Consider the following 26440-nt stretch of genomic DNA (forward strand, 5'->3'; position numbering starts at 1 on the left):
AAGCAGATTCTAAACTGTTTCTGGAAATACAAACAACCTAAAATAGCCAAAATAATTTTGAGAAAGGACAAAGTTAGAGATCTTGTATATCTGATTTTAAGACGTACTATAAAGCAACAGTAATTAAGGGTATAGTATTGGCATAAGGATAGATAGATAACAGTGCAAAAGAAGATACTGTTTAGAAACAAACCAACTCATATATGGGCAATTTTTTTTTTTTTTTTTTTGACAAACATGACAAGGTAATTTAAGTGAAAGGATATTCTCTTCAACAAATGGTGCTGGAACAAGTGAATATGCATACACAAACAAATGAACCTAACTCTTGTCTCACACTGGACACAAAAATTAACTTGAAAAAGATAATAGACCTGAATGCGAGAGCAAACACTATAAAACTTCTAGAAGAGTGGGCGCAGTGGAACACGCCTGTAATCCCAGCACTTTGGGAGGCCGAGGTGGGCGTAACATGAGGTCAAGAGATTGAGACCATCCTGACTAACATGGTGAAACCCTGTCTCTACCAAAAATACAAAAATTAGCCGGGCATGGTGGCATGCACCTGTAATCCCAGCTACTTGGGAGGCTGAGGCAGGAGAATCACTTGAACCCAGGAGTTGGAGGTTGTAGTGAGCTGAGATCGCGCCACTGCACTCCAGTCTGGTGACAGAGCGAGACTTTGTCTCAAAAATTAAATTAAATTAAATTAAATTAAATTAAATTAAATTAAACTTCTAGAAGCAACCATATAAAAGAAAAATCTATATTAGGCCAAGATTTCTTAGATATGAAACCAGAAGCACTACCTATAAAAAAATTGATAAATTAGATTTTCATCAAAATTAAAAACATCTCCTCTTTGAAAGACACTGTCAAGAAAACAAAAAAGCAGTCTGGGCACGGTGGCTCACGCCTGTAATCCCCACTTTGGGAGGCCGAGGCGGGTGGATCACTTGAGGTCAGGAGTTCAAGACCAGCCTGGCCAACATGGTGAAACCCCGTCTCTACTAAAAATACAAAAATTAGGCATGGTGGTCCGTGCCTGTAGTCCCAGCTACTAGGGAGGCCAAGGCAGAAGAATCTCTTGAACCCAGGTGGCAGAGGTTGCAGTGAGCTGAGATACTGCCACTACACTCCAGCCTGGGCGACAGAGCCAGACTGTCTCAAAAAAAGAAAAAAGAAAAGAAAAGAAAAGAAAGCAGGCCGGGTGCGGTGGCTTATGCCTGTAATCCCAGCACTTTGGGAAGCCGAGGTGGGAGAATCACGAGGTCAGGAGTTAGAGACCAGCCTGGCTAATATAGTGAAACCCTGTTTCTACTAAAAATACAAAAATTAGCTGGACGTGATTGTGCACACCTGTAATTCCAGCTACTCGGGAGGCTGAGGCAGGAGAATCGCTTGAAGTTGGGAGGCGGAAGTTGCAGTGAGCCAAGATTGTGCCACTGCACTCCAGCCTGGGCGACAGAGTGAGACTGTCTCAAAAAACAAAACAAGACAAAACAAAAAAAGTAATGGAGCAAAGCTTCTGTTGCTCCACATCCTCACTGGCATTTGGTATTTGAGGCATAATCTTAACACATCACAATCAAAGCCAACAGCCAACTTCCAAGCAAGTACATAATACACAAAATAGAGCTGTGGACCAAGTAATTACAACACAACTAAGGTTGAATTAATAAATAAATATTTTATACCATATTTGTACCTGATAGTGAAAACATCTTCATTTCAACAATCTGTGGAACACTTATAAAAACTGATATTTTAGATCACAAAGAAAACTTTCATACACTGCCCAATGCAGAAACTGTACCATAATGTAATAAATGTTGAATAACAAAAGTTAAAACAGCAACAAAAATAAATAATCTAGAGGGTACTAAACACTTGTCAAAGTCATTATTGCTTTGGATTAAAGAGGATTTTTTTTGAGACGGAGTCTTGCTCTGTTGCTCAGGTTAGAGTGCAATGGCGCGATCTCAGCTCACTGCAACCTCCGCCTCCCAGGTTCAAGCGATTCTCCTGCCTCAGCCTCCCGAGTAGCTGGGATTACAGTCGCCCACCACCTCACCCGGCTAATTTTTGTATTTTTAGTGGAGACGGAGTTTGGTCATGTTGGCCAGGCTGTTCTTGAACTCCTGACCCCAGGTGATCCATCCGCCTTGGTCTCCCAGAGTGCTGGGATTACAGGCGTGAGTCAACTCCCCGCCAAAGAGGAATTGTTTGAATTTAAAGTCTATATAGAAAATAAGGAAAATAAGAGCCCATTCAACTACAAACTCATAAGGTGAAATGGTTTCACTATCACACACACACACAAAACAATAAATGTTCCGTATTAAGAGGAAAAAAAGGAAAAGAATTTCCAAGGAAAACAGGGAGGCAATAAAGATAACCAGCGACTGTGACTGCTGGTGTACTGTGTCCCCACCCAGTTAAGCAAACTCTCATTCAGCCACCCGTATTTCCAGTGAATGGGCTCAATCAACTCTGCGAAACTTTCCCAAAGTTTCTGTCCTTTCTGTCCTTTGGGCTTCTACAGTAGGCTGTTCATAGCTCTATTTTAGTATTTATTAACGTTTTGCAGTCCCAGGAAGTTTTCCACATCACCCTGCCCTTTGAAAACCTTTGTTTACCACTGAGAACGTGCCAGGCAATTGGAATTAATTCACCTAATCCTTACAACTTTTTTTTCCCCCCCGCGGTGTGTGTGCGGGGGTGGGGGGGAGGGAGCCGGGTATTCCTAATTTCCAGAAATTGAAGCTCAGAAAGGTTAACTGAGCAAGGTCACAGAGCGAACGCATCACAAAGTCAGGATGTGGTGCATTTCGGTCCACTTTCAATATAAGCTCTTTCTACCACAACAGGTTACTTTGCACTCGGGGACAGTTTTCAACTTTACATTCTCAACTCCTATCCTAGCTCCTGGCACAGAACATGTCATTCAAGTTAGGCATCACTTGTCCCCTGCTCTTGGTAAAGTTTTCTTTTGCGGACTGCAGAGAAATGCGCTCATTAGCAAGTGGAGATCGAGACGCTGAAACGCAAAGGATTTGAGACTGAGCGGCTCCCATCTCTATGGTTGGTATGTGATCCATCTATCCTCTGGAGGATTCAGCAAGGACTACCAATCACCAGACAACTTTACTGCACGTGCTCGCAAGTTGAACTTGCTATTGGTTAGTGGCAGTAAAGCCCGCCTACCAGCTCTGGTCGGCTCCTTTAAGAGAAAGCCATCGCCATTCTTCAGCCTTTCACCGCCTACAGATTCCGGGAGGTGAGGTTGTTTGCCAGGCGGGCCGTGTGGCTGGGTGGGCACCGGGGCTCGGGGCCCGGGAGCAGGGAGGCGGGGGAGGCCGGCCTGCTGTGATGACATTCCAATTAAAGCACGTGTTAGACTGCTGACGCTGGTGATGCGAACTGGAGTCTGAGCCGGCCCGAGCAAAACAGGGAGGGGCCGGCGGGCGGGCGAGCGCACACCGGCTCATCCATCACTCTCCTTTTCTTGTAGCTCCCAGCCGAGGACGTCGGGTCTTATCGTCCTTGCTGTTTTGCCACCCCATTCCTCTCAATAAAGTGGTTTGAACCCAACCCTGGTGTCGGTGTGTGTTGTTGGCGGCGCGCTGTCTTTGAGCCCCCGCCGAGCCTCCTCGTGGCGCCGGGGGTCAATCTGCAGCGCTAGAGCATGTGCTTGCGCATAACTGGGGCCGCTTGGCCCCCCGCGGGCGGCCCTTTTAACCGCGAGCGACAATTAGTAACCTGACTGTCCGGCTGCTAGGCTGGGCAATTTTCCAGGGATTTTGCCACGACAGGCCTCAACCCGTAATACCAAGGCTGGAATGGCGTGTGAGGGGGACGGTGTCTGACGGGGATACGCGGACTGCTGCGTAGTGAGTGCCCCTCTGTGCTCCCATGCGTTCCCCAGCCCTCCCCGAGTGCATCGCGCGCGTTGTGCCTTTGCCATGAGTTCGACATAAGTCCCAAGCTGTCGTGTCTGCCATCAGACGCGCAGATTTAGTTGAAGGCAGCTTGGAATGGCGTCTGCAGGGCTGCTGTGTACTTGACATAAACGGATTCAGTGTGGAACTGCATGAGTTAACTCCTGACTAAAAGGGTAATCGACCTGTTTACAAACAACCACCATGCAGGAGTACGTGTGACAAGCATGGGACTAAAGCTTCGGGTTAGGTTAATCTGTCACTCCTAAACAGTTAAAAATTATAGGGCGGTTGTGAAGATGAATTAGGTTTTATATATAGTTGGGGACAACATAGACACCTAGTTACAGTCCAGATTCTATGGTTGGTAAAAGATCTTACACAAGGGCTCCAGTGAAATGTGCATCAGTTCTGAGTATGAGGCAGCAGTGGTGGGCAAGGATGCACGTATGCGCTCACTACATGGGCATTCGATGAATGAACGTGTCCCGAATGAAGATAACTAGACGATGAAGGGTATAAACTGCAGCCCAGGAGCACCACTGCCCTACCCCCTCAGTTACGAACTTTCACTGGATTCTTTAAATGTGGGCTGAAGATAATGGCACATAATTTGAAGGGATGTGGTGAGGATGGCTTTGCAGCCTTAGGACTGGGCAGTGATCCAAACCAGTTAAGTGAAAGCTGCCATTGCCAGGTGAGGGCCCCGGTGCTTGGTACTCACTTGTGCCCCTATCTGAACAGGATTCAGTAGAAATGACTTAGATGCTTATCTAGTATTTGACATGAGATATTTATTTTGTGAAACAATGCAAGCGATTTTAAATCCCCACATACTATTTGATTAAGTGCAACATGGTACAGTCATGTGTAATCTCTTTACACGATAGTGCATCTAGTCCTTAGCCTTTAGTTATTGCACAACAATTATAAAGACCAGTGACCAGGACACGCAGACTGTGACAGGCAGATTGGCCTACACAGTGAAAAATCAACAGTACACCAACTGGAATGGTCAAACAATTTAAGTCAAATGTTTTAATGGTGCAATTAAAATAATCAAGGATTCAAACATGTTTTCAATATATTAATTTCTTTAAAGTCATGTTCAGGCAAGGTGCTGTTTAAAAAACCACTATTAGCTTTGTCCACAGATGTAAGTTATCAAAAGTTACCCTAGGTAATTTTGACGTTGAATGCAACTTTAAACAATAAAAAATGGTGTTAGGTTTACTTCTTGAAGCAAATTATACAATAAGAGAGCCCCAACCTTGTAAACTAAGCATTCTGACACAAATGCACAAAATTAAGTTGGCAACATTAATTTTGAGATGTAGTGTGATGCTGAGCAAACTTTTGGTCTTGACTCTTGAAATAATTTAAGAGAGCAGTTCTCCGTTTTGGCCTTCAGGAAGGGAAATCTGCCTGTGGAACTCTCCCAATCAGATTAACAAACTTTCGATTCCCATATAAAAACCTGGAGGATACAGGAAACACCAGATGGAAAAGTGGTTCTGGCTTTCTGGCCCTACCCATCTGTATGAGAGGACCCATCCTGTCATTCTGTGCAGTGTTTGATGTTTTCACATACGCTCCTGTCTCAGGAAAACATTCAAGATTAGCTAGCAGCCAGGTGGTTGTACCTCATTGGTAAAAGGCTTGGGATGGTTTGATCTCATGGCTTTGCCAGATGTTCACATAAGTTCCACTGTCCTTACCCAAGCTGATAGTGTGTGTATATTCTATGGCTACTTGCTTCCCAAATGCACAATTTAATGTGAAAAAAAGTAAGTTGCTCTGCCCATCTCTTCTGTCACCGAAATGAAAAGGCTCACAGAATTCCTCTCCCCACCCTCCAGACACATTGCACACTGACATTCTCTGGAAGTGTGGAAGGCTGCATACTAAGTGTAGAAGTGAAAAAGTCCCACTGTGCACCGGCTGCCTGAAGAAAAGCTTTGGAGGAGTAGAGGAGGCAAGTTGTTCAGCTTTGCTCTTACTGTGCTCATTTGCTGCCACAAAACTGGGTAGACTTAAAAGCCATGGTGTGGGTCACCTGTAACTTCTGGATCCACCATGATTCTTCCATGGTCTCCTTTGCCAAATCAAAGCTTTGCAGCAGGCAATCCAGACAATTGTCACTGGATGGGGGAATGACACCTCACAGTGGAATGGGCACTGGCAGGCAGAGGGCAGAAGCAGTCCTTTAAGAAAGAGTAGCTGTGGCACAGAGGCCAGTGCTACAGTACAGATGGCGGCCAAGAACCCCACACATCCAGCTGGATGTCACAATACGGGGAACATCTGACATCACCCATCATGGCTGATCAGCAACCTCCACAGGTGGGTCTTTCAGGAGGCAGGAAGTGGAGCGAGGGTCCATGGCTGAGTGCATTATAGTGATATAAACATCATCCATGTTTGGCATAACAAAAACTTTCTGTAGGAAGACATTAAAGAACAGCTATGTGGAAGCATGCCTTGCCAGGCTGTCACCCTCCTTTGTTCTGATAATTTTAGGCCTTAGACAAATTTTTTTAAATACATATAAAAACTTTCTACGCATTCCAAACTAATTCTTCCACCATACATACTTTAGAAAGGGCTGAGGAATCATACCAGTGCGTGGATACAAGAATCATCTAATATATCAGCTTGGAGGCAGAAGTGGCCTTTGATTTGGTGTACATTTAATAAGACTGCCCATATGCACTGATACATATCCAACAATTTAAAAGAATTGGCTTAAGCTGTTCCCAGCAGTTCCCAGCTACTATGTCTAGAACACATATTCCATGTGGATTATCCTTTTATTAATAAATCCTAGCAATAAAATGTAAGCTAATGGCCAGGCGCAATGGCTCACGCCTGCAATCCCAGTACTTCGGGAGGCCAAGGCAGGCGGATCACCTGAGGTCCAGAGTTCAAGACCAGCCTGGCCAACATGGTGAAACCCTGTCTCAACTAAAAATACAAAAAAATTAGGCCAGGCGCGGTGGCTCACGCCTGTAATCCCAGCACTTTGGGAGGCTGAGGTGGGCAGATCACAAGGTTAGGAGATGGAGACCATCCTGGCTAACACGGTGAAACCCCATCTTTACTGAAAATACAAAAAATTAGCTGGGTGTGGTGCCGGACGCCTGTAGTCCCAGCTACTCGGGAGGCTGAGGCAGGAGAATGGTGTGAATCCAGTGGGGCAGAGTTTGCAGTGAGCCGAGATGGCGCCACTGCACTCCAGCCTGGGCGACACAGCGAGACTCTGTGTCAAAAAAAAAAAAAAAAAAAAGAAAGAAAGAAAGAAAAGAAAGCCGGGCGCGGTGGCTCAAGCCTGTTATCCCAGCACTTTGGGAGGCCGAGACGGGCGGATCACAAGGTCAGGAGATCAAGACCAGCCTGGCTAATATGGTGAAACCCCGTCTCTACTAAAAAATACAAAAAACTAGCCGGGTGAGGTGGCGGGCGCCTGTAGTCCCAGCTACACGGGAGGCTGAGGCAGGAGAATGGCGTAAACCCGGGAGGCGGAGCTTGCAGTGAGCTGAGATGCGGCCACTGTACTCCAGCCTGGGCGACAGAGCAAGACTCCGTCTCAAAAAAAAAAAAAAAAAGAAAAGAAAAGAAAAAGGGAAAAATATAAGGCATGATGTTCTTTCCCCTCACTAGGTTCAAAGTACTTTTCTATTTGGTGATGACATTAAGCTTTTTCAGAAATTGGTTAGCTTTTTCAGAAATTGGTTATCAGTTATGTTTAATCTCTAGTTTTTAAATAAGAGGATTTTTTTTAAGGCAGTAACTCAAAATACACCACTGCAAAAAGAACGTAGGTCTTCTTCAAAAGGTGAATTTCATTAAAAGTAAATAGTTTGCTAATCCATAAAACCCTGACAGACAACTGTGCTTCAAATATCTGATAAAAGTTTGATGGAAATAGCTCATCCCAGGGCCTCAGCTATACTGATATTACCTTTGGTGGCCAAATGCAGAAAAACAAGCTGAGAGAGTAAGTTCTGGCGTAAACTCCCAGACTACACTAGAAGCTACCCAGGGGAGGGAGAGGCCTGATTCATCTTTGGACTCCCAGGGCAGGTGGTACCTGGCACACAGAAGGGTTTCCAGGAAAGTCTGTTGAACTGATCAAACTGAGCAAGGTGAATACACACAAGAACAGGGGGGCAGCCTCCCTGCCCACAGGTGGGGTGCTAAGAGTTGGGCAAGGCCAGGCCTTGCATAAGAGAAAACAAAGCTTGAGAGTCCCAGCAGGCTTGCTGGGAAAAGACATCATCATTTTGCTCTGACCCACATCTTTTGGGTTTCCTCTGAAGATGACTTAGTAACGTTCTGTGGGTAAGTTTCAGGGCTTTGCCACTGTACCTAAAACTTTATTCCCATATTTGATCAAATGTAATACTCTTCCGGGATGAAGGTCATCATCAGATTTTCCAAAGAGGATCCTGACCCAGCTGAAGTTCAGAACCTCGGTTCTACCCAGAGCTTCTATACTTGGTGTGAAATACTAGATAACACCAGAGGTTTACCTGAAACTCTTGTTCCAGTTTCTTCTCTATCCAGTCTGTCACATGAACTAAAGTCACTTCTCTCTCTCCAAGTTTTGGCCGAGCTTTCAGCTCCACATGTGGTGGCTTTCGGAAACCATACCTTTTTGAAGATAAGTAATAACCACATTTAGAATAAAGCAAGGAATGAGGCACTGACAGCACACATTCCTCATTTACATGGGGCTTTATCACTACTTAAAATGTTATTTTCTTCTGAAAATGCCCTCTAAAAATATTCCACACACAAAATATGAATTGTGAACCCCCTGTGTTCCCTAGATGGTGTTAGGGCTGTGGTGGATTTAGAACAGTTCTGACAAACGGAAAGCCAGGAAGCACACTGGAAAAACCCATGACCTGGGCACTGGTTTTTGTTTTTTTCTAAAATGGCAATAACCTTTTTTCTTTCAATTTTTATAAAAGTAGTATATGTACATTACAAAAACAAAACATACATTCAAGCAGATAAAGCAGAGAGTGAAAGATACACTGCCTCTCTCTGAATGTCACCCCCAAGAGAGGACCACGGACAGAAGTGGGGTCAACTCCCCTTACATTCTCCTGTGCATATGTCGATCGGTAAGGTTCTAAACCTGTTTTTTCACCCTACACCCCAACAATATGCTCTTTATGACTTCCTGAGGGAGCAGACTGGCAATCAGAACTGTTGGCAAAGTATCCAGACAAGACCATGTGTGCTATCAACTAAAACCTTACATCTGTCATGGACCAGTGCTTTTGGAAATACAGTAAAAATGTCAGGTTGCCATAAGTATTTCTAAACACTCTCAATATCTATACTTACCTTTATAGATCAATAACACATAGGTCAGCATTTGAGCATGCCTTGGGTAGCGCTATCCTAGAGCCCTTTTATTTTATCTCCCCCTGAGCAGAGGCATTTAAAACATAAATCTAAAGAACTGGCAGGGAGGAGAAGAAATGTATCAACTTTTACTATTACATTTTTTTTTTAAGGTTTGAAAGACCATACAATATATTAACAGCGGTTATTTCTGGATGGTGAGATTATGGACATTTATTTATTTATTTATTTTTCACCTTTTCCCAATCTCTCTCTTTTTTTTTTTACAATGAAAATATTACTTTAAAAAAAAAGTATGAAAAGGCATTTTAAAGTTTTATTGGGAAATACCAGCATTATCGTTAAATGGTTAGTCAATTCAAAAACCCTCGTCTGATCATTCCTAGAAATCCTTCTGAATACCAATGATATGTACTAGCACGTTGGTTTCATACTATGATAGAACAGAGCTATATTTTTGTTATGAGTGTAGTTTATGGTACAATGAGATCTCTTAATGCAATCACTGTTTACACTTATGCCCATTTTTTAGGATTTAGCATGTCAATTTTAAATTGAGACTCACAGACAGTGATGCTGAACTCATCAGTAATTTATTTCAGTGACTCTCAACCCTGGCTTCATCACCCCCCACCCCTGAAATCCCGGGGAATGGGCCAGGCATATCTATATTTTTAGCACTTCCCCAGGTGATTTTAACATGCAGCTGGTGCTGATAATCAAGTCCTCAGACACCAGAGGCACATGCTCCTGACTCCTCAGCATCGAGGCCTAACTCAGGAAGTCTCCCTAACTTCCCAGACTCTGTTGGACGTGTGATCCCCATCTTTAAAGTAGGGATAACAATGGCATCGACCTCAACAGGATGCTATGAGGACTAATCAGGTAATGCAATTACAACCAGGGCCAGGCAGAGAATAAAGGCGCTATCTACAAATGACAGCTGTTATTACTGGCAGAACAGTTGGCTTTCCAGAGGAGGAAGACCAAGAATAGAAACAGCTTATCTCATAAACTTCATGTATTAACTTTTCCTACCATGTGAAGATGAATTCTTGAACGTGAATTCACCACTCACAGAAGAAAGTACCATCAGATTTGCAACTAATATTAAGGTCCCATGAAAAATGTTTGGAAGTGCTTCTGCCCGGGAGACGGTACTTTCCATAATCTCAAGGTTAAGCAGGCTGGGACTTTTGTGGCCATGCAATAAGAGGAATCACTTGTTGTCCCTGAGGGCCCTCTACGCACCATACTCGGTCAGTCGGGGGTGGTGGAATGTTGACCGCCAAGGTTCCTCTACATTCTTGTACTTCAACAGTGAGCAGCAGGGGTGTGTTGGAGACTTCTTCGATCTTCTTTTTAATAAACTCTGTTTCTGTTGCTTTTTGGAAATATTTTGACTTGGTAATTTTATCAACAAACCTCATAATCTTACTTGTTCGATGACCTCCAACGTACCTTCAAATGTGGAACACAAAGGGCGGTTAGCATGAACTTCACTCTTTCACAGACAAAAACCTGTGGCTCTTTGTTCCCCTTACTCGATGTTTTGGATAGGGTGATTCTGTGTTGGGGTGGGGGGCATCCTGTGCGTTGCAGGGTGTTCAGCAGCATCCCTGGTCTCTACCTAGCAGATGCCAGTAGCACTTCCTAGTTATGACAATAAAAAATGTCGCCAGACGTCGGCAAATGTCCTCTGGGGGGCCAAATCACTCCCAGTTGAGAACTACTACTTTAGAGAAGGTGTAAATGTCTGAAACAGCCCAAATGTTGACAATGGAGAGCTGGACAAAGTCCTCATGCAGAGGTTTCTCACCTGTCCTCTTTTACACTACTCCAATACCAGACAGAAATCCAATGACATATCAATCTCATAATCTCCATGCAGCAAGTAACAAATCATGCTGCATCAATAGGAAACAAATCGGTAATTAACAGACTGTCTTTAGGTGGTGTCACATGGCTACCCTGAGTGGCAATTACTTTTCCAAGGGCTTGGAACTTCTTAAAGAAAAATGCAGCCTGGGCAACACAGTGAGACCCCCATCTCTACAAAAAACGAACAGAAAATTAGCCAGGAGTGCTGGTGTGCACCTGTAGTCCCAGTTCCTCGGGAGGCTAAAGTGGGAGGATCACTTGAGCCAAGAAGGTTGAGGCTGCAGTAAGCTATGATCGTGCCACTGCACTCCAGGCCTGGGTGACAAAGTGAGACGCCATCTCAAGAAAACAAAATGCTATACCAAGCTGACGTGCTCACAGGCCAAGAAAATAAGCTGTGGTATCAGGTTACATGTACCATGAGACTGCCCTCAGAAGAAAGGATATTTGCTTTTTAAAATCCCCCACAGTTCCAGAATATGAGGAATAGTATGTGTTCAGGGAAAAGCAATCATTCTTAAGTAGGTCAAGCAGCTCGACTAAATAATACACACAAACGTTGGCACCAACTCCTCAAACATCTGAATTCTCATCTCCTGTAGGATTTCAAAAGTGAATAGGTTGGTTTTTTCTTATAAAAGTTTCTGAATTATTTGGTTCCTTATAATCTTAGTTTCTTCAAGTCACTTTACATAATTAAAAGATCCTTGTGGATAGGCTGTTTAAGCACTTTGATCATTTCACAGCCCAAATAACAGGCAGAGTGCCCCCCTCCAAATGAAGTTCATGATCCAAAAGATCAGCTTAGTTATCAGCGCTTTCAAAATTCGCCAAAGAAAATCATCTGAACGTTTCTGCTTTGCAGGAACTTGCAGCTCAACAGAAGCAAATGCACTCCAGCTGAAGCTGAGGGGAGGGAGGCTCTCCGCTGGCTCCAGGGGGAGGGGGCGTGTGCTCCGCTCCTTCTAAAGGCTCAGGGCGATGCTTTTCATCATCAGCACGCCCTTCAACTTCTCTATTATTTAGTCAAACAGCACCAGAAAGCCATTTTAGTAAGGAAAGCTATATGGGTCTTTTCACGTGGGGGCCTGGAATTTAAACAGACCACTGACCCGGGATATTACAAAACCATCTACTCAACATGAAAGCGGAAGGAAGATCACAGAGGAAGGAAGGGAAACAAGGCTCACTCCTAACTTGCTGTCCTGATCCCTGGAGACTCAGAGGCACAGAAGCACTGATCCACTCACCCTTCAGTCCCTGGGAGGAGCTGTTTGTCTCCCCCGCTGGGCTCTGGGGCATCGTCTTCCTCGGAGGAGCCAGCGCTGGAGGATTCCTCGTCGCTGTCTGCCAGACAGAATGCCCGGGGCCTGCAACTGGACAGAGAGAGAGTCACCACCACTGCCTGCCCTCACCCAAGCTCTGCTTAGAAAGAGAATACACACACCCATGCACACACACTCAACCACAACAGAGTTGGGATGTAACTTACTATACCTCGTCATTCTCTCCAACCCACCCAAAACAGAAGAGGTCCAATCCAAGAATCCTTGGATCAGCGCAGATGCTCAGGACACTCTTCAATGCCAAGGCCTCTGACAGGACCACAGAGGACTTGGGCCCAGAAGAGGTTGCTTTTGAGCATGCGTCAGAGGACAGGTGGTGGGAGTGTGATGCACACATAAAATGCAGTGATTTCAATCAGCAGTGCAGCAGGAGCCACGTGGGAGGATGAACAGAAAGAGCAGATGGTTGCAAGGGTGAGGTGACAGCTTATACTGGTGACATGGCCACTTCTCACTGATGATGGGATGTTGAGGCAAGTCCCTTGGCTCTGGCTTAGTTCAGCAACTCTGATGCTTTCTGGCTTAGTTCCCCTCCAAGTTAGTTTTGACTCATGCGTCCTTTCCAGTGAAATTACATATTTCACTCCACACCTGCCCTATCTCCTGAAAGTCACAGAAAAAGCCAACAACCACACACACACACAAAAGTCTCAGGAGACTCTAGGAAGCAACTGACATGAGAACCCAGGAAATTTCCTGGAAAATTACACAACTAAAGACCATTCCTTTGACTGAAGTAAGGGAAAGCCTCATGGGAGAGCTGTGTCCCTCACTCAACTCTCCAGGGCGGATGCTCAGTTCCGGAGGTGTGGGGTTGCTGGATTACCCGCAGAGGTGAGGGGTCCAGTTCCTCTCGGAGGGGACCTGGGGGCTTCTGGGCTGAGCCTTGGGCCTACAGAAAGCAGGTTCCTCCCTGGACTGTGTCTCTGCTTCAGAAAGTACTGGCAGGGCTGTGTCTGAGTCCAGAGACTTAAATGGGACAAAATGAACTAGGGACAGAGTAGTCTCTGAACACTATTACACAGCCAAATGGTCACCAAGCAGAGGCTGCTCATTGGATTTTTGACGACACAATTACATGGACAAGGGAAGGCAGTGGGGCTCAGGGCCTATCTCCCTGCAGCTGCAGTCCTTTGGTTTTCCTGACGCTGTCCTTGGGCCACCAGAGGCCCACTGGGACAGTTATCTCCTAACCAACAGGAGCCAAAGGCACCCAAGGGCACAGCACACATGCCAGTGTGGAACTGAAGGCCCAGCAATGGCCCCAGCACTATGCACTGGGAGGGCAGGACTGAAACCTCCACCCTGGAAACAGGAGCCGGCTGTAAGAGGACCCGGACTGTGTCCTCCCTGGCAGGACACACAGCTCCTCGTCAACAGCACTCTGAAACATTAGAGCCAGCGCTCCAGCCAACAGGCTGAACTTCCACATTAAAGGGAAACTCCCTCTGCAGAAACAAAAGCCTCTTGTCCCTGACCACGGGACAGCACCTAACTGGCTCTTCTTCCTTCCACCAAAGGCCTGGCTGGTCCAGGAAATGCTTATGTGTATCCGCTGGTTGCAGAGTCATATCAGAGTGTGCTGTGGTTAGGCAGCCCTCACAGGAATCTTATATTTAAAATGTATATAGCAAAATTTGATTCCCATGAAAGCCTAAACTGGGTCTTGGGTGGGGAAAGCCAGAGATGTAAATCCCCAAAGATCACACATCCCTCTCAGAAGAGCATCGGAGTTCTCCATCAGCAGGATGGCAGTGCCTGAGGCTCTCTGATCTCGTGCTGCCAGGCGTGGAATCTGTCCCCACAGCACAAGGAGCCTGCTCCTCACGCACAAAGCACAAAAGGCTGCCTGCAAGCTCTGGGACCCCAGTGAGATCTGCTGAGCCACGGCTCCTTGTGTCCCCACCGGGGCATATCATCTGGAAGCTCCAACCCTGGGCAGAAGATGCCAGAGGCTGAGCGCTGTGGCAAACTCTCAGGTTACCAAGTTAATCCTCTGTAGGTCACAGAACAGGACAAATTTTGTGGCTTGAAGTGAACACTTTAGGTAACGCTGTACACTTCAAGCAGATCAGATGATGTGAAATCTGATTTTGACTGAGTGGTACCTCTGCTCTCCACACTGGGGGCGGTATTATGTGGCATCCAATACTTAGGTATTGTAAGTGTAGCCCAGTGTTTGCCTGATATTCACTTTTATATCTGAACATGCATTTTATGATCTCAGCATGAACTTCAGAGAGAGATATACCACACTTCCTTGTAGAAGATGTGCTGGAATGTAATCAGCCTACTTGTTTTAAACACACCTCAGAATTCCAGATGAGTGTGATATCCTTTCAAAAAGACACCTTAAAAGGCTTATTCCAGTTATGTTCCTTCTGCCAAAAATCTTTTGGAAACGTCAGATATATAAGAAAAAGTGAATTATTTTATCACTGATACTCTTAGACCAAATATTTTATTTCTTGGTCTCATAACCACCATCACCTCTGAGGACTTCTAGCAATTTCTCAAAGGTCCAAACCATCTACAAAGCAGGACAATTTGCTGTTACTCAGGTTAGCTAAAAGAATGTCACGGACTCTGGAGGCAATTGTAAAAAGCAGCCCCCAAAATGCTTTCAATGAAGGATGCATAATTAAATTAAGAAGGCCTGTGAGATGTTTGCTTTGAGGGGGACCACACTTAAGAATGTACTAATTTTCTTTTGAGAAAATCAGTTCCATACACCTGCCACAGGCACACATGTGCATACACACCCACAAACTAGGCAGTCACAGTGTAAACTGCAAGCACTCAGTGCCTAGAACACCAGGGGCCTGGGGGCAGAAGGGTGGTTTGGGGTAGATGTGGACTAGTGACCCAAAAGGGGTCAGATGGGGCCAACTTCTGACTTGGGGACTTGTACAAAGGGCCCAGACTGCAGTGGTGGAGCAGTAAGAGGCCAAGTGCCTTATAGGAAACACTTCATTCCCATGCCACTTTTCATTTAAAGGCCACCCAAGAGGCAGAGCGCTCCCTTTACTAACTCATTCTGGCCCTCTGCAGGGCAGTTCCTAAAGTAGATGCTGCTCAGCTCACTATCTCAATGCCATCTGAATGCCGTACTGCCCAAAAGTTATGTTACCTGCAGTGTGCGACAAAAGGACTATTTGGGAAATGAAAAGACTAAAGGAAAAATGCCCACGAAAATACAGCAGACATACATTTCAAAGGGAAGAGACTTTGCTAGGGCAAAGCTACACAGGTTTCAATCTCAGTCTCACCCTCAGGGTGCTAACTAAAGGTGAACAAACTTCCTACCAGTAAGGAGGACATCTCACAGGTTGAGCAGCATCTCCTCAGAGACTCCGCAAGAGCACAATCATTTGCACACTTGAACAGGGACTGAAAAAAGCAGTGAGACGAAGCCGAGGCCCTGCCAGGCAGGACACCAGGAAGCAGACCCTGATGTGGAGTGAGGCCCTGGACAGGCGGCCACAGGCTGAAGGGAGGGCCTGGAGGAAAGGGCTGCTGCTGGCCAATTCTTCAGACGTTCTGCGCTTTGGAGGTTTAATATTAAGGAAGATGTCAGTTCCAAAGATCACGCGCTTCAAATACCTACTACATACGCTGACTCCTGTCCCTTCTCTGCTACTAAGCCCCATGGTAATTCCATAAACCTCACGACTGAGGAAGTGAAGTGAATTCTGGAATCACTTCTGGGATTAGGTTCTTAACCACGGATGGGCTTTCAGAGGTTCACAATGCTCCTAGAAACTGTGAGCCAAATGGTGTATGTGGAAGCATTTTCAGAAAGAAGCACCCAGTGCTCTCAGGTTCCTGAAGGGATTCTTTCTGAAAAAAAGGGGTAAGGGTCCATTTTTCCACCCTTTTCTCCCAAATGAAGTGCTTTTGGATTGTATTCCTCCTTACTTTTAAAACCAAATGACAGCCAATTACACATCAACATATAATTTAACATCCTCACAGGAAGAAGCAAAACATTTTATAACAGACTCTCAAAGAAAAAAAAAAAAGTACTTTAGAAATATAAGTGAAATATAATACCATCACATTCCTAAAGCAGAGGATTTTTTTTTTTCACTCAGTCTAGAGAAGCACAACTTTCCAGAAACACGTCCATCCTCTGATCGGCCAGAGTTTATGAACTTGAAACTAGGCCGTGAGGGCTGCATGAATAGCAGTGAATGTGGACGCCTATGTGGCAAGCACATCAGGGACCGGCCTGGTTGCCACCCCTGGTGCCCAAGACCCCCTTTGCAATGGAGTCCCTGCACCTCTGTGCCTACATGGGGCTGTTTCTAGAAAGGGCTCCTCGCACAAACACATCTGCCCGAGGTTGCTCCGCCACACTCCCTTTTTATTAGAACTCATTTTCAAGACTGCTTCTGCCTCAGGTGCTTCATGTTCTAGGCAGCCGGTACTGCAACTCTCGTCATGAGCTGGATTTACTGTGCTCGGCTATGCGTGGGGGTGGGGTGGGGACAGCAGGACCAGGAATTGAGTCTGACTAGATCAGGACTCCGGCAATTCAAACTGGGGAAGTCTGTAAGACTTTCCCTGTCAGGAAAGCCTCTTAACTACTCCTGGTCTGGGTTCTCTCAGGCTCACGAACTGTGCCTTTATGTCCAAGAACGTGATGAAAAGACAGGTTTCCTCATGGTTTCACATGGGATCAAACAAGACTCAGAAGTTACAGGGTATGAAATGCTATGTGGAGAGTTGATAAATACCACACTCACCAGAAAATATAAATCCACAGATTGCCGAATCCAAACATATTTTAACAAATAGAAAAATGAAAGGAAAATAGCACAGACACAGGTTAGATTGCATATAGCTGGTAAAATTCTCCAATTATTAAAATAGAAACATTTCATTAAGTAACTTGCATAAATCAGAATAATCTAAGTAAAAGAATATTCTCAAATGTATAACCCAGCTCTCCAATCTGCTATTACCACAAGCATGAATATAAGCATTAGGTCAGTACCAGAACCAAGCAAAAGTCTAAGAGCCAGTATCTTATATTTAGACCCCGAGGAGGTAGCTCCTTGTGACATTTTCGTGTCATCATACTATTGATTCTATGCAAAGGGCTAAAGATGTGAGAAGCAGCCTCTAGTCAACATTTTTAATATGGTAAAAACAATAATATAATTTAAATTTATAGTCAGAGCAGTCATTTTTAAGGAGAGTAGGATGTAAAAGTTCCAGCTTATCTAGTCTACGCATTTAAGAGGGAAAAGAAATTAAGCTTCATGAATTACCTCACAATTTTGGAATATTTACTAAATCAGACAAACCCTAGGCAGTAGATATGCTATCTACAAAGAAAGGGATTTACTAGACAAGTCAACTTTGTATTATTTAGGGAAAATGCTTCTCAAAACACTTTAGGAGCACCCTCTGTGCTACAAAATCAATCATCTAATTATAAGTAATTCTGACTTTGTGATTAAAGCAGGTAGATTCAGCCTGCTCCACATATTGCTGTTTATGACCGGAAGGATCTTAATGATTCCATTCGAGGATCATTTTATTGCTCGGATGAGTCTGCCCTGCTTGTCTGAGTCAGTGATGCTTTCTGGGTAACCAATTCCATGTGTACCACCACCAGCACTGAGGTCAAAGGCACTGTCACAGCTGAGCTGGGTTGGGAAGTCACAGGCCGCTGGGGATGAGACTAGGAAACCATTCCCTGTAACGCTCTGGTCCAGGAGCACTTACACAGAAGCTCACTCAACATCCAGGGGCCACTACACATCAAACCTGCTTCTCAAAGGCTGGAGGGAAACGCTGGTGCCCCAGGATTGATTTAGTAAATTCATATATAGCCCCTTACCCTTCTTTGCCAATTTCTCCAACCTTCAGGGCTTCAACAAGAGGCTCTTTACCTAGTTTGGTCAAATTCATTTTGGTCTCGAGAGTCATCAGAAAGGACCCATTGTAGGACATTTCCAAATCAATCCAGAGTCCTGGAGAAATGGTGAAAAAACAGAAGGTTTTTTTCCCCCCAAAAAACACATGACTATAAATGACAGTATAAAAACTTACATTTAAAAATATCTAAGTAGGCACCATATTGAAAGTCCATGTATCGTCTGTCTACTAATCTAGGTGAGAAGAGGACTGAGCGCGCACTATGTCATCGACACACATGAGAAAAGGTCATGGAATAGATCGAGCCCCTGGTAAACAGCCAGCATCTCAGGACCCATTAACACAGTCCTGGGGAATTCAGTGCACAAGTCAGCACTGGAAGGGTCCCATGCTCTGGCTTCTAAAATCTCCTTGTATTTAGTAAGAAGATATATGCCCAGCAGAAGAAAATGGCTTGACCTAGGGCAAAGCCAGGACAAGGCATGCTGATGCCCAGCCAGTTATGAAGCAGAAGGGAAGTGCTAAGACTTCACTGTAAGCTGGGTTGTTCTTTAAAGACACATATAAGAACCACTCTTTCTTAAAATTCTCCAGTATTGGGAGTGGGACATAGAAATTGGCTCAGATTTAACAGGAAGAGTGACAAATGGGAACCAAAGAATTAACTTTCAATTCCCAGGATTATCCAGATACAATTGGGTAATCACTTTGTACCTTAAGCTAAAAATCAGCTCCTTAGGAAAGATATTACGCCAATGAGATCATATCTAAAAGGCTTGTAGCTTCATGGAATTTTACTGGGATGGCTGCTGATCAACGGTTTAAAATGCAAACAGGGTTTATCTCATGACCCTCTTCTACTTGAGGATTCTATGATTTGTCAAGTATTTTTCTGTGATTTTTCAGACTCAGGGCTCCAGAAGACCTCATGGACTTTCTATCAAAATGTGATCCTTTAAGTGGGTGTTTAAATGTTAATAAACTTTTATAGATCCTCACATGACAAATGACATCTAAAAGGAAATTAATCTAAAACCACTGTTCACATACAGTGTTGTTTTCAAGCTATTACAGTAAACAGCCCATCCCCTACACAGCCACCACCTCAGATAAAAGCACTGCTTAACCCCAACCAGCACTAACAGCGTCATTCCTCACTAAAGGCAGGATGATTTCCATTTTGTGTTCAACAAATTCTTTTTACCATAATTGAAGGTAATTATTTTCCATGAATGACCTGGTTTAATTAAGTGATATGGAGATCAACTGTGATTATCTTCTTTGTAGCAACACTCACAAAAGTGCTGTATTTCTTGTTTACATTAAGCAGTTAAAAAGAATTAATTAGCTTGCTCTTCAAAGGTACTATTACTGGAAATAAAGGGTATATCTGCTTTAATAAAGGAATTTTAGTTTTTAAGCACTTCAGGAGAAAGGGGATTACAGCAAAAGGCTAATATTAATAGATTTAAACTCAATGTAAAAAAACAAGAAGATATTTATTGTTGTATAGTATTTCCAGCTTTGAGAATTAATAGATTCAAACTACCTAGTTACTATATACATCCAAACATAATAGTTTCTTTTGAAAATTCTAGTCAAGTTTCCAATAAATATTAATAGTATGCATTGCCTTTGCAAACTGACATATTAAAGGCACCAGAATTATACTTCTTACAAAATGGAAAGTTTTGCTAGTCTGTTTTTTAAATGAAGATATATGGATTTAGGCTTGGTAAACTGCTGGCTCACGCCCCAGTCACGGGGACATTCCACCCAATGATGTGTGGTCCAGTGTCCCTGCCAGGAGCTGGGAGGCTGGAGGAAGGCCCAGGGAAGAGCAAGGAGCCCAGTCACATAGATTGGGGCTTACGTTTCACTGGAAGTTTCTTCACTTCTGTGGCATCAGTCCCCTCGTCTGCACCAAGGAGACCTATACTGCCTCTTCCAGGGAGGGCTGTGTACACCCTGGCACCTGGCACAGTCTGACCAGGCAGCCTCCCTTTTTCTGCCTTCACCAGCCCACCTTTACTTCTTGCTCCAGTCTCCCTTGCTGCTGTTGCCAGGGAAGAGACTGTACTGGGCAGCCACGGAGCCTGATATTTGAGGATGAGACTTGGGCATCTGACTGAGCCTCTGCCTGGGGGAGTGGTCTGTTTTAAACACTGAATATGCCTCATGAGACCCACCCACAGGGCCCTGCTCAGCCCTGGCACTCATAAAAATATGAAGGAGTCAAGAATGCTTTAAGAACTTTTTTCTTCCCCGAGATGGGGTCTCACTCTCACCCAGGCTGGGTGAGTGCCACCTGGTAAGATCTTGGCTCACTGCAACCTCCGCCTCTCAGGCTCAAGTGATCCTCCCACCACAGCCTCTCGAGTAGCTGGGACCACAGGGATGCGCCACCATGCCCGGCTAATATATATATATATATTTTATTTTTGGTAGAGATGGGGTTTTGCCACGTTGCCCAGGATGATTTCAAACTCCTGAGCTCAAGTGATCCGCCTGCCTTGGCCTCCCAAAGTGCTGGGATTACTTTGGGAGGTGTGAGCCACTGCACCTGGCCTAGGAATGGTTTAAGAACTTTTAAAAGCAGACATGAATGGTAAATAAATATTCCAACAAATGACTCCAATATGAGGTGCTTGCGTTCCGATGAGGGTAAGAAGACTATTTTAGCATTAAGTGTAAGAAAAATTTGCTTTTGTAACAATGACTCAGCAGGCAGAACTTGACCTGAAAACCTGGAGACACGGGCAACTCCCAAAACTTGGAGCAAAGACCAGCTGGTTATGTGGTGGGTGAGTCAGGAGGCCCCTGCCTTGCAAGACTGCAAGATGAAATTAACAGTTAATAGAAAGGTCGTCTCCCCCTGGGGACTAATGTAGCAACAATGAGCACACGGGGACACACTCGACCCCATGAGCAGCATCTTCCCCTGTAACCCAGCTAAATGCTACTTAATCTAGAGGAATGCAGTTACACGGCCCTTTCTTTTGTACTCTTGACAAATGGTAAGACTTAGCTATAGGCATTTCACTGAAAATACTTTCTATAACCATGTGCCCTGGCTGGTGCTCAAGAACAAAACCAGAAATTGAGGAGCGGGACAATTTTTGATGCCTTTAAACAGGAGTAAGGCAGGCAGTCCTGAGAGGTTCTCTGGGAAAGGGGGCGGGAGGCACGCATACGAAAGGTCTCTTCCACATCATGTTGAGAGGTTGTCCAGTGGTAACCAGTGGCACCCAATTATTAACGGGCCCCTATAAAACTGGCACTTCAGGCTGGGTATAGTGGCTTGCGCCTGTAATCCCAGCACTTTGGGAGGCTGAGGCAGGCGGATCACTTGAGGCCAGGAGTTCAAGACCAGCCTGGCCATCATGGTGAAACCTTGTCTCTACTAAAACTACACAAATTAGCTAGGCATGGTGGTGCGCACCTGTAGTCCCAGCTGCTAGGGACGCTGAGGCACGAGAATGGCTTGAGCCTGGGAGGCGGAGGTGCAGTGAGCCACAATCGCTGTACTGCACTCTAGCCTCTGTCTCATAAGAAGAAAAACAAAACAAAACAAAAAACTCTGGCACTTCATGCAACAACACAAGTGACAATGAAGTAAGACTTAGTATGTGTACAAGGACCTGGAAGGGGCTCAGATGCTGTTTTTCCACTCTTCAGTTTCATGGGGGCAGGATCAATTACCACCACCACCGCTATGCAGAGACACTGTGGCAAAAATTACAGCTTATTCCACCAAAAAGCGTGTATGCGTTCTTAATGTACGATATCAGCCAAAAGCACTGAGATGAACCCCTGCCCTCAGGAAGTGTATGTCTGAAGGAAAATCAAAGTGGCCTAGGCCAGCTGGTGCAGCTCAGACCATGATGCCAGATGATATCATAAAATGCCTTTGCATTTGTCCCCACAGACAAGGAGTGGCCACAACTACAAGATGCTCTTCTGCCTTCGGCCTGGTTTTCTAGTTAACAGACCCCATGGCCTCAGGCCTCCTATGGCCAGGTGAATCTAATAATCTCACACAGCAGTTCACTGTTTTATTACTATTTAGGCATCTGTCTCACTGGAGTAGGCTTGACAGGGCACCTGCTGCTTGGGAGTAGTTAAGGGAACCCAAACCCTGCACACCTGAGCTTGGTCCTCACATTATTTTCTCCTCCATTTCCTTCTACCTGTAACTATTAATAGCTGCTTTCACTATGAAAGTCAATATTTGGCATCCAAAGAACAAAACTTCTTAAAATGGAACATTTGATAACATATTATCAAGAACAGATGTTGGAGTTATTCAGCTCTGGGAAAAACACACCAGTTACTGTTGTGCTCCTGGCAAAGAGACCAGTGCCATATCGCTCATTCAGATACTACAGAAAATTAGCAGTTCCTTGTGTGTGGATGTGTCTTTGATGACAGACATCATTTTTAGCTTTATCTACCTGTAACTGTCCTCTGAAATAGAGCTCCACCCCTTCAAGGTTGACAAGCTGCAAATCAGGGTCCCCTGTCCCCCAGCCAACCCATGTTCCACAAGAGGTATGATTTCCCCTTCCCACACTAAGCCCTTTCCACACTAAGTGTTTTTCTTCCCGCAGCATGATCTGGTCGGAGCCACTCCTATCAGCCTCGTGCACTAGAGTATGGCCCTGCCTTGGTGCTCAGGCCCAGGCAGCCCCAGTGGCTGTAGCTGCCCTCTAATGTCGCTCTTGAAGCAGGTGTGGCAGGAGGAGTGGGCAAGTCATGACTGGCTCTGGCTCCAGTTTTCTGTTATTACTCAGGTGGCAAAGTAGCATCAGTCCTAACACTGGATGTGAAGGCACCAGGCACGTAGGTAGTGGATCCTAGTAGGATCCAGTCTGGAACACTGGACGTGAAGACACCAGGCACAGAGGTTAAGGTCTGGAACATCAGTCCAGATGACTAAGGGCAACTCTGGAGACAGACAAGGTTTCTATTTCTGTGGGACATGGTAATATTTCCATAGAATCTATGTATTCAGTCTAAATTTGGGCTGTTATTTGGGTATCCTGAAACAAGGCAAAACCCAATAGGGTCCTCTGTCTATGTGGACACTCAGTGGCTATTTTCAGTTTTAGATTCATGCTGCAAACATCCCGAAGACGAAATGAATTCATCTAAGCCTGAGGGGTTGTGGTCTGCATCCTTGGCTCATTCTGACCCTGCTGACACACCTGTGGGCACCTGTTCTGAAAGCGCTGGTCTCAGGCACAGAAGATAAAAAGCTACTGACAGAAGCAGCCCCCACCCAGCCTCTTCAGGATGATTTTATTAATACTAACAAAGTGGCCGGAGGGCAGCAGCTAATGCTGATGCTTACTATGTGCCACGTGCTCCGAGTGCTTTACATGTAACACTGCATCTCTACCACACCCGAACGAGGCGGGCAGCACTGCCACCAGCACTTGAAAGATGGGGAAACTGAGGTATAGAGTGGTTAGTGGCTTCCCCACAGTTGTACCACTGAATGGTGTATGTATGAGCAGGACCCAAAACACAGGTGACCTGGCTGTACAGCCAGTGCTCATGGGCAGCCTTTGACCGGGCCTAGACTCCATGGAACAGGCTGGAAGTGTGAGGCTGCTGCTGAACTGGGCAAGTCACCCCTCTCTGGGCTTTGGCTCATACAAACATGGCAGGGGGGAGTAAGGCAAAGCTGACTGCCCTTTCAAGTCTGCCCAATTCTTCAAGGGTTTTGAAAAAGAGCCATGTTTTCTAAATGTTTAGCCATAAGAAAAAAGATTTGGAGAGCATACACCAAACATGTACTAAAAAGGTAACCCCGGTCCTCTCTGAATGGCGGGATGACGGGTAATATTTTCCTTTTGACCTTTCCTGAATATTTCCATTTTTCCCACAATGAGTATTTGTTGAATGAATGAACAAACATTACCCTAATGGAGTTAATAAAATAACTGGAAAGAGTTTGGCTGAGTGGCAGGCCCTGGAGGCGGCAGCCTAGGGTAGGGATGAACGCTGGGTAGAGGAGGCCAGTCTGGTGGGGGAAGGGTAACATACACAGGTTTCTGGACTTTGCTGTGTGGCCTAAAGGAAAGAAAGGAAATCCATATATATCCCGCAGGTAGAGGGGCTAGTTCCAGGGTGTGTGTGGAGTGAGGAGGCATCAGAGCTGAGGCAGGAGGAGCACAGTCAGTTTCTAAGGGACAGAGCTTGTCTATCGTCCAGCCATCTGCCTTTGGTGGGAAGTGAGGCTGCTCTGGGAAAGGTGGTCATTTAACCTCATTCACTTCACTTGAGACAGGTTGTGTGTGTTGGAACAGGGACAAGCCAACATGGCCATCATGTGCTGTTTCATTCAGAAGAACCACAGACTTTACTTCTCACAGCAGCAAGGCCATGAAAGCTAAGAATGCTATTTTTTGTGTGTGTTTTGTTTCGTTTTTCCTGTTTATCCTAGTAGGATCTGCCAGCTTTGATCTGTAGGATGGTCAACTGGACACTATGGCCACCTCCATGCTAAACGCCCTAACAGCAGCATCCAGGCAGCCATGATAATAACAATTCTTAGTTGGCACTCATAGAGCTCCTCCTTGCTCCAGATGCTGTTCTAGTGCCTTTTTTGTATTGACTCATTTAATCCTCACGACAAGCTTATGGAGTAGGTGCTGTAAGAATCCCTATTTGAACCGGACGCAGTGGCTCATGCCTGTAATCTCAGCACTTTGAGAGGCTGATGTGGGTGGATCAGCTGGGGTCAGGAGTTCAAGACCAGCCTGGCCAACCTGGAGAAACCCCCTCTCTACTAAAAAATATAAAAATTAGCCAGTCATGGTGGTAGGTGCCTGTAATCCCCACTACTTGGGAGGCTGAGACAGAAGAATCACTTGAACCCAGGAGATGGAGGTTGCAGTGAGTTGAGATCGTGCCATGGCACTCCAGCCTGGACGACAAGAGTGAAACTCCATCTCAAAAAAAAAAAAAAAGAATCCCTATTTGACAGATGAGGAAGTGAAGAGGTTCAGGGGCTTGCTTGAGGCCATGGTGCTGTGGACCAGGCAGTCAGGGGTCCAGAGCTGGTGCTCAAAACCAGTGCTACCTCTTGCCTCAAGAAGAGCATCCCTAGGACGGGATAATCCAACCAGCTGTGTCCAAAATATCCCTTCTGAGCATGTGCCTCCAACAAACAAGCACAAGTCAGGAAATATTTTTAAAAAGAACATGAGGGGATCCCATAGGAGGTGGTGCTCCTTAGAGCTGTGAAGGCCTCCTTCACCTGGGTCGCATTTCCCTGGAAGGTGAGCTCTGCTTTTCAGAGTCAGTTTGCTTGTCATCCAGATTCAAATTTCACTAAAAGGAAAGATTCCCCCTTAGAGCACTGGAATCCAAAATGCTTATTTCTTTTTTTTTTTTTTTTTTTGAGACAGAGTCTTGCTCTATCGCCCAGGCTGGAGTGCAGTGGCGTGAGCTCGGCTCACTGCAAGCTCCACCTCCTGGGTTCAGGCCATTCTCCTGCCTCAGCCTCCCGAGGAACTGGGACTACAGGCGCTTGCCACCATGCCCGGCTAATTTTTTGTATTTTTAGTAGAGACGGGGTTTCACTGTGTTAATCAGGATGGTCTTGATCTCCTGACCTCGTGATCCGCCCGCCTCGGCCTCCCAAAGTGCTGGGATTACAGGCGTGAGCCACAACGCCCGGCCAAAATGCTTATTTCTTTCATGGTCATTTCTGTTTTATCATCATACACGTATCATTTGTGGACTTTGAAAACCTTACTGGCTTTATGTCTTTATTGTTTCTTTAATACCATTTTCCCCCTTGTTACACAAGCAGGCAAATCTCTAAAAACATACCCTGAAAGGAGTTAAATAGCCTCAAATGGATTAAAAACTGGCAAAGCTTTGACCTATATAGTGAAATGTCTCACCATAGCTCCTGCTCTAGAAGAACAGTTAAGAAGCTGGACACTTAGGTGTTTGGTGAATTTTACTCAAAGCCTGACCAAGCTGCCC

At 45.2% G+C, this 26440-nt stretch overlaps 1 protein-coding gene and 2 non-coding genes across 26 annotated transcripts in view; 2 read left to right on the forward strand and 1 right to left on the reverse strand.

Moving 5' to 3' along the window:
- Positions 1–3366: 3366 nt before the first annotated feature.
- Positions 3367–3436, forward strand: LOC114673302 (small nucleolar RNA SNORD104). The gene has a single exon (XR_003724022.1). It is a non-coding gene; the product is annotated as a small nucleolar RNA SNORD104 (small nucleolar RNA).
- A 187-nt stretch (positions 3437–3623) lies between these two features.
- LOC114673317 (small nucleolar RNA SNORA76) lies at positions 3624–3756 on the forward strand. Its single transcript, XR_003724035.1, has one exon. It is a non-coding gene; the product is annotated as a small nucleolar RNA SNORA76 (small nucleolar RNA).
- A 959-nt stretch (positions 3757–4715) lies between these two features.
- TEX2 (testis expressed 2) overlaps positions 4716–26440 on the reverse strand; it is a 115692-nt gene continuing 93967 nt past the window's right edge. For 11 of the 24 annotated variants that reach the window (XM_015120100.3, XM_077972440.1, XM_077972441.1 and 8 more), the window contains 5 exons: positions 18399–18531; positions 12452–12577; positions 10572–10781; positions 8474–8594; positions 4716–6381 (listed from right to left, as the gene is read on the reverse strand). In XM_015120100.3, coding sequence (XP_014975586.2) covers positions 6259–6381; positions 8474–8594; positions 10572–10781; positions 12452–12577; positions 18399–18531 — 713 coding nt within the window. In that variant the 3' untranslated portion in view covers positions 4716–6258. Of the gene's footprint in view, positions 6449–8438; positions 8595–10571; positions 10782–12451; positions 12578–18398; positions 18532–26440 lie in introns of all 24 variants that reach the window. The other 13 variants (XM_015120104.3, XM_077972450.1, XM_077972452.1 and 10 more) reach the window with 5 other exon arrangements.

This window comes from Macaca mulatta, chromosome 16 (assembly GCF_049350105.2).
Source record: "Macaca mulatta isolate MMU2019108-1 chromosome 16, T2T-MMU8v2.0, whole genome shotgun sequence".
Lineage (NCBI taxonomy): Eukaryota > Metazoa > Chordata > Mammalia > Primates > Cercopithecidae > Macaca > Macaca mulatta.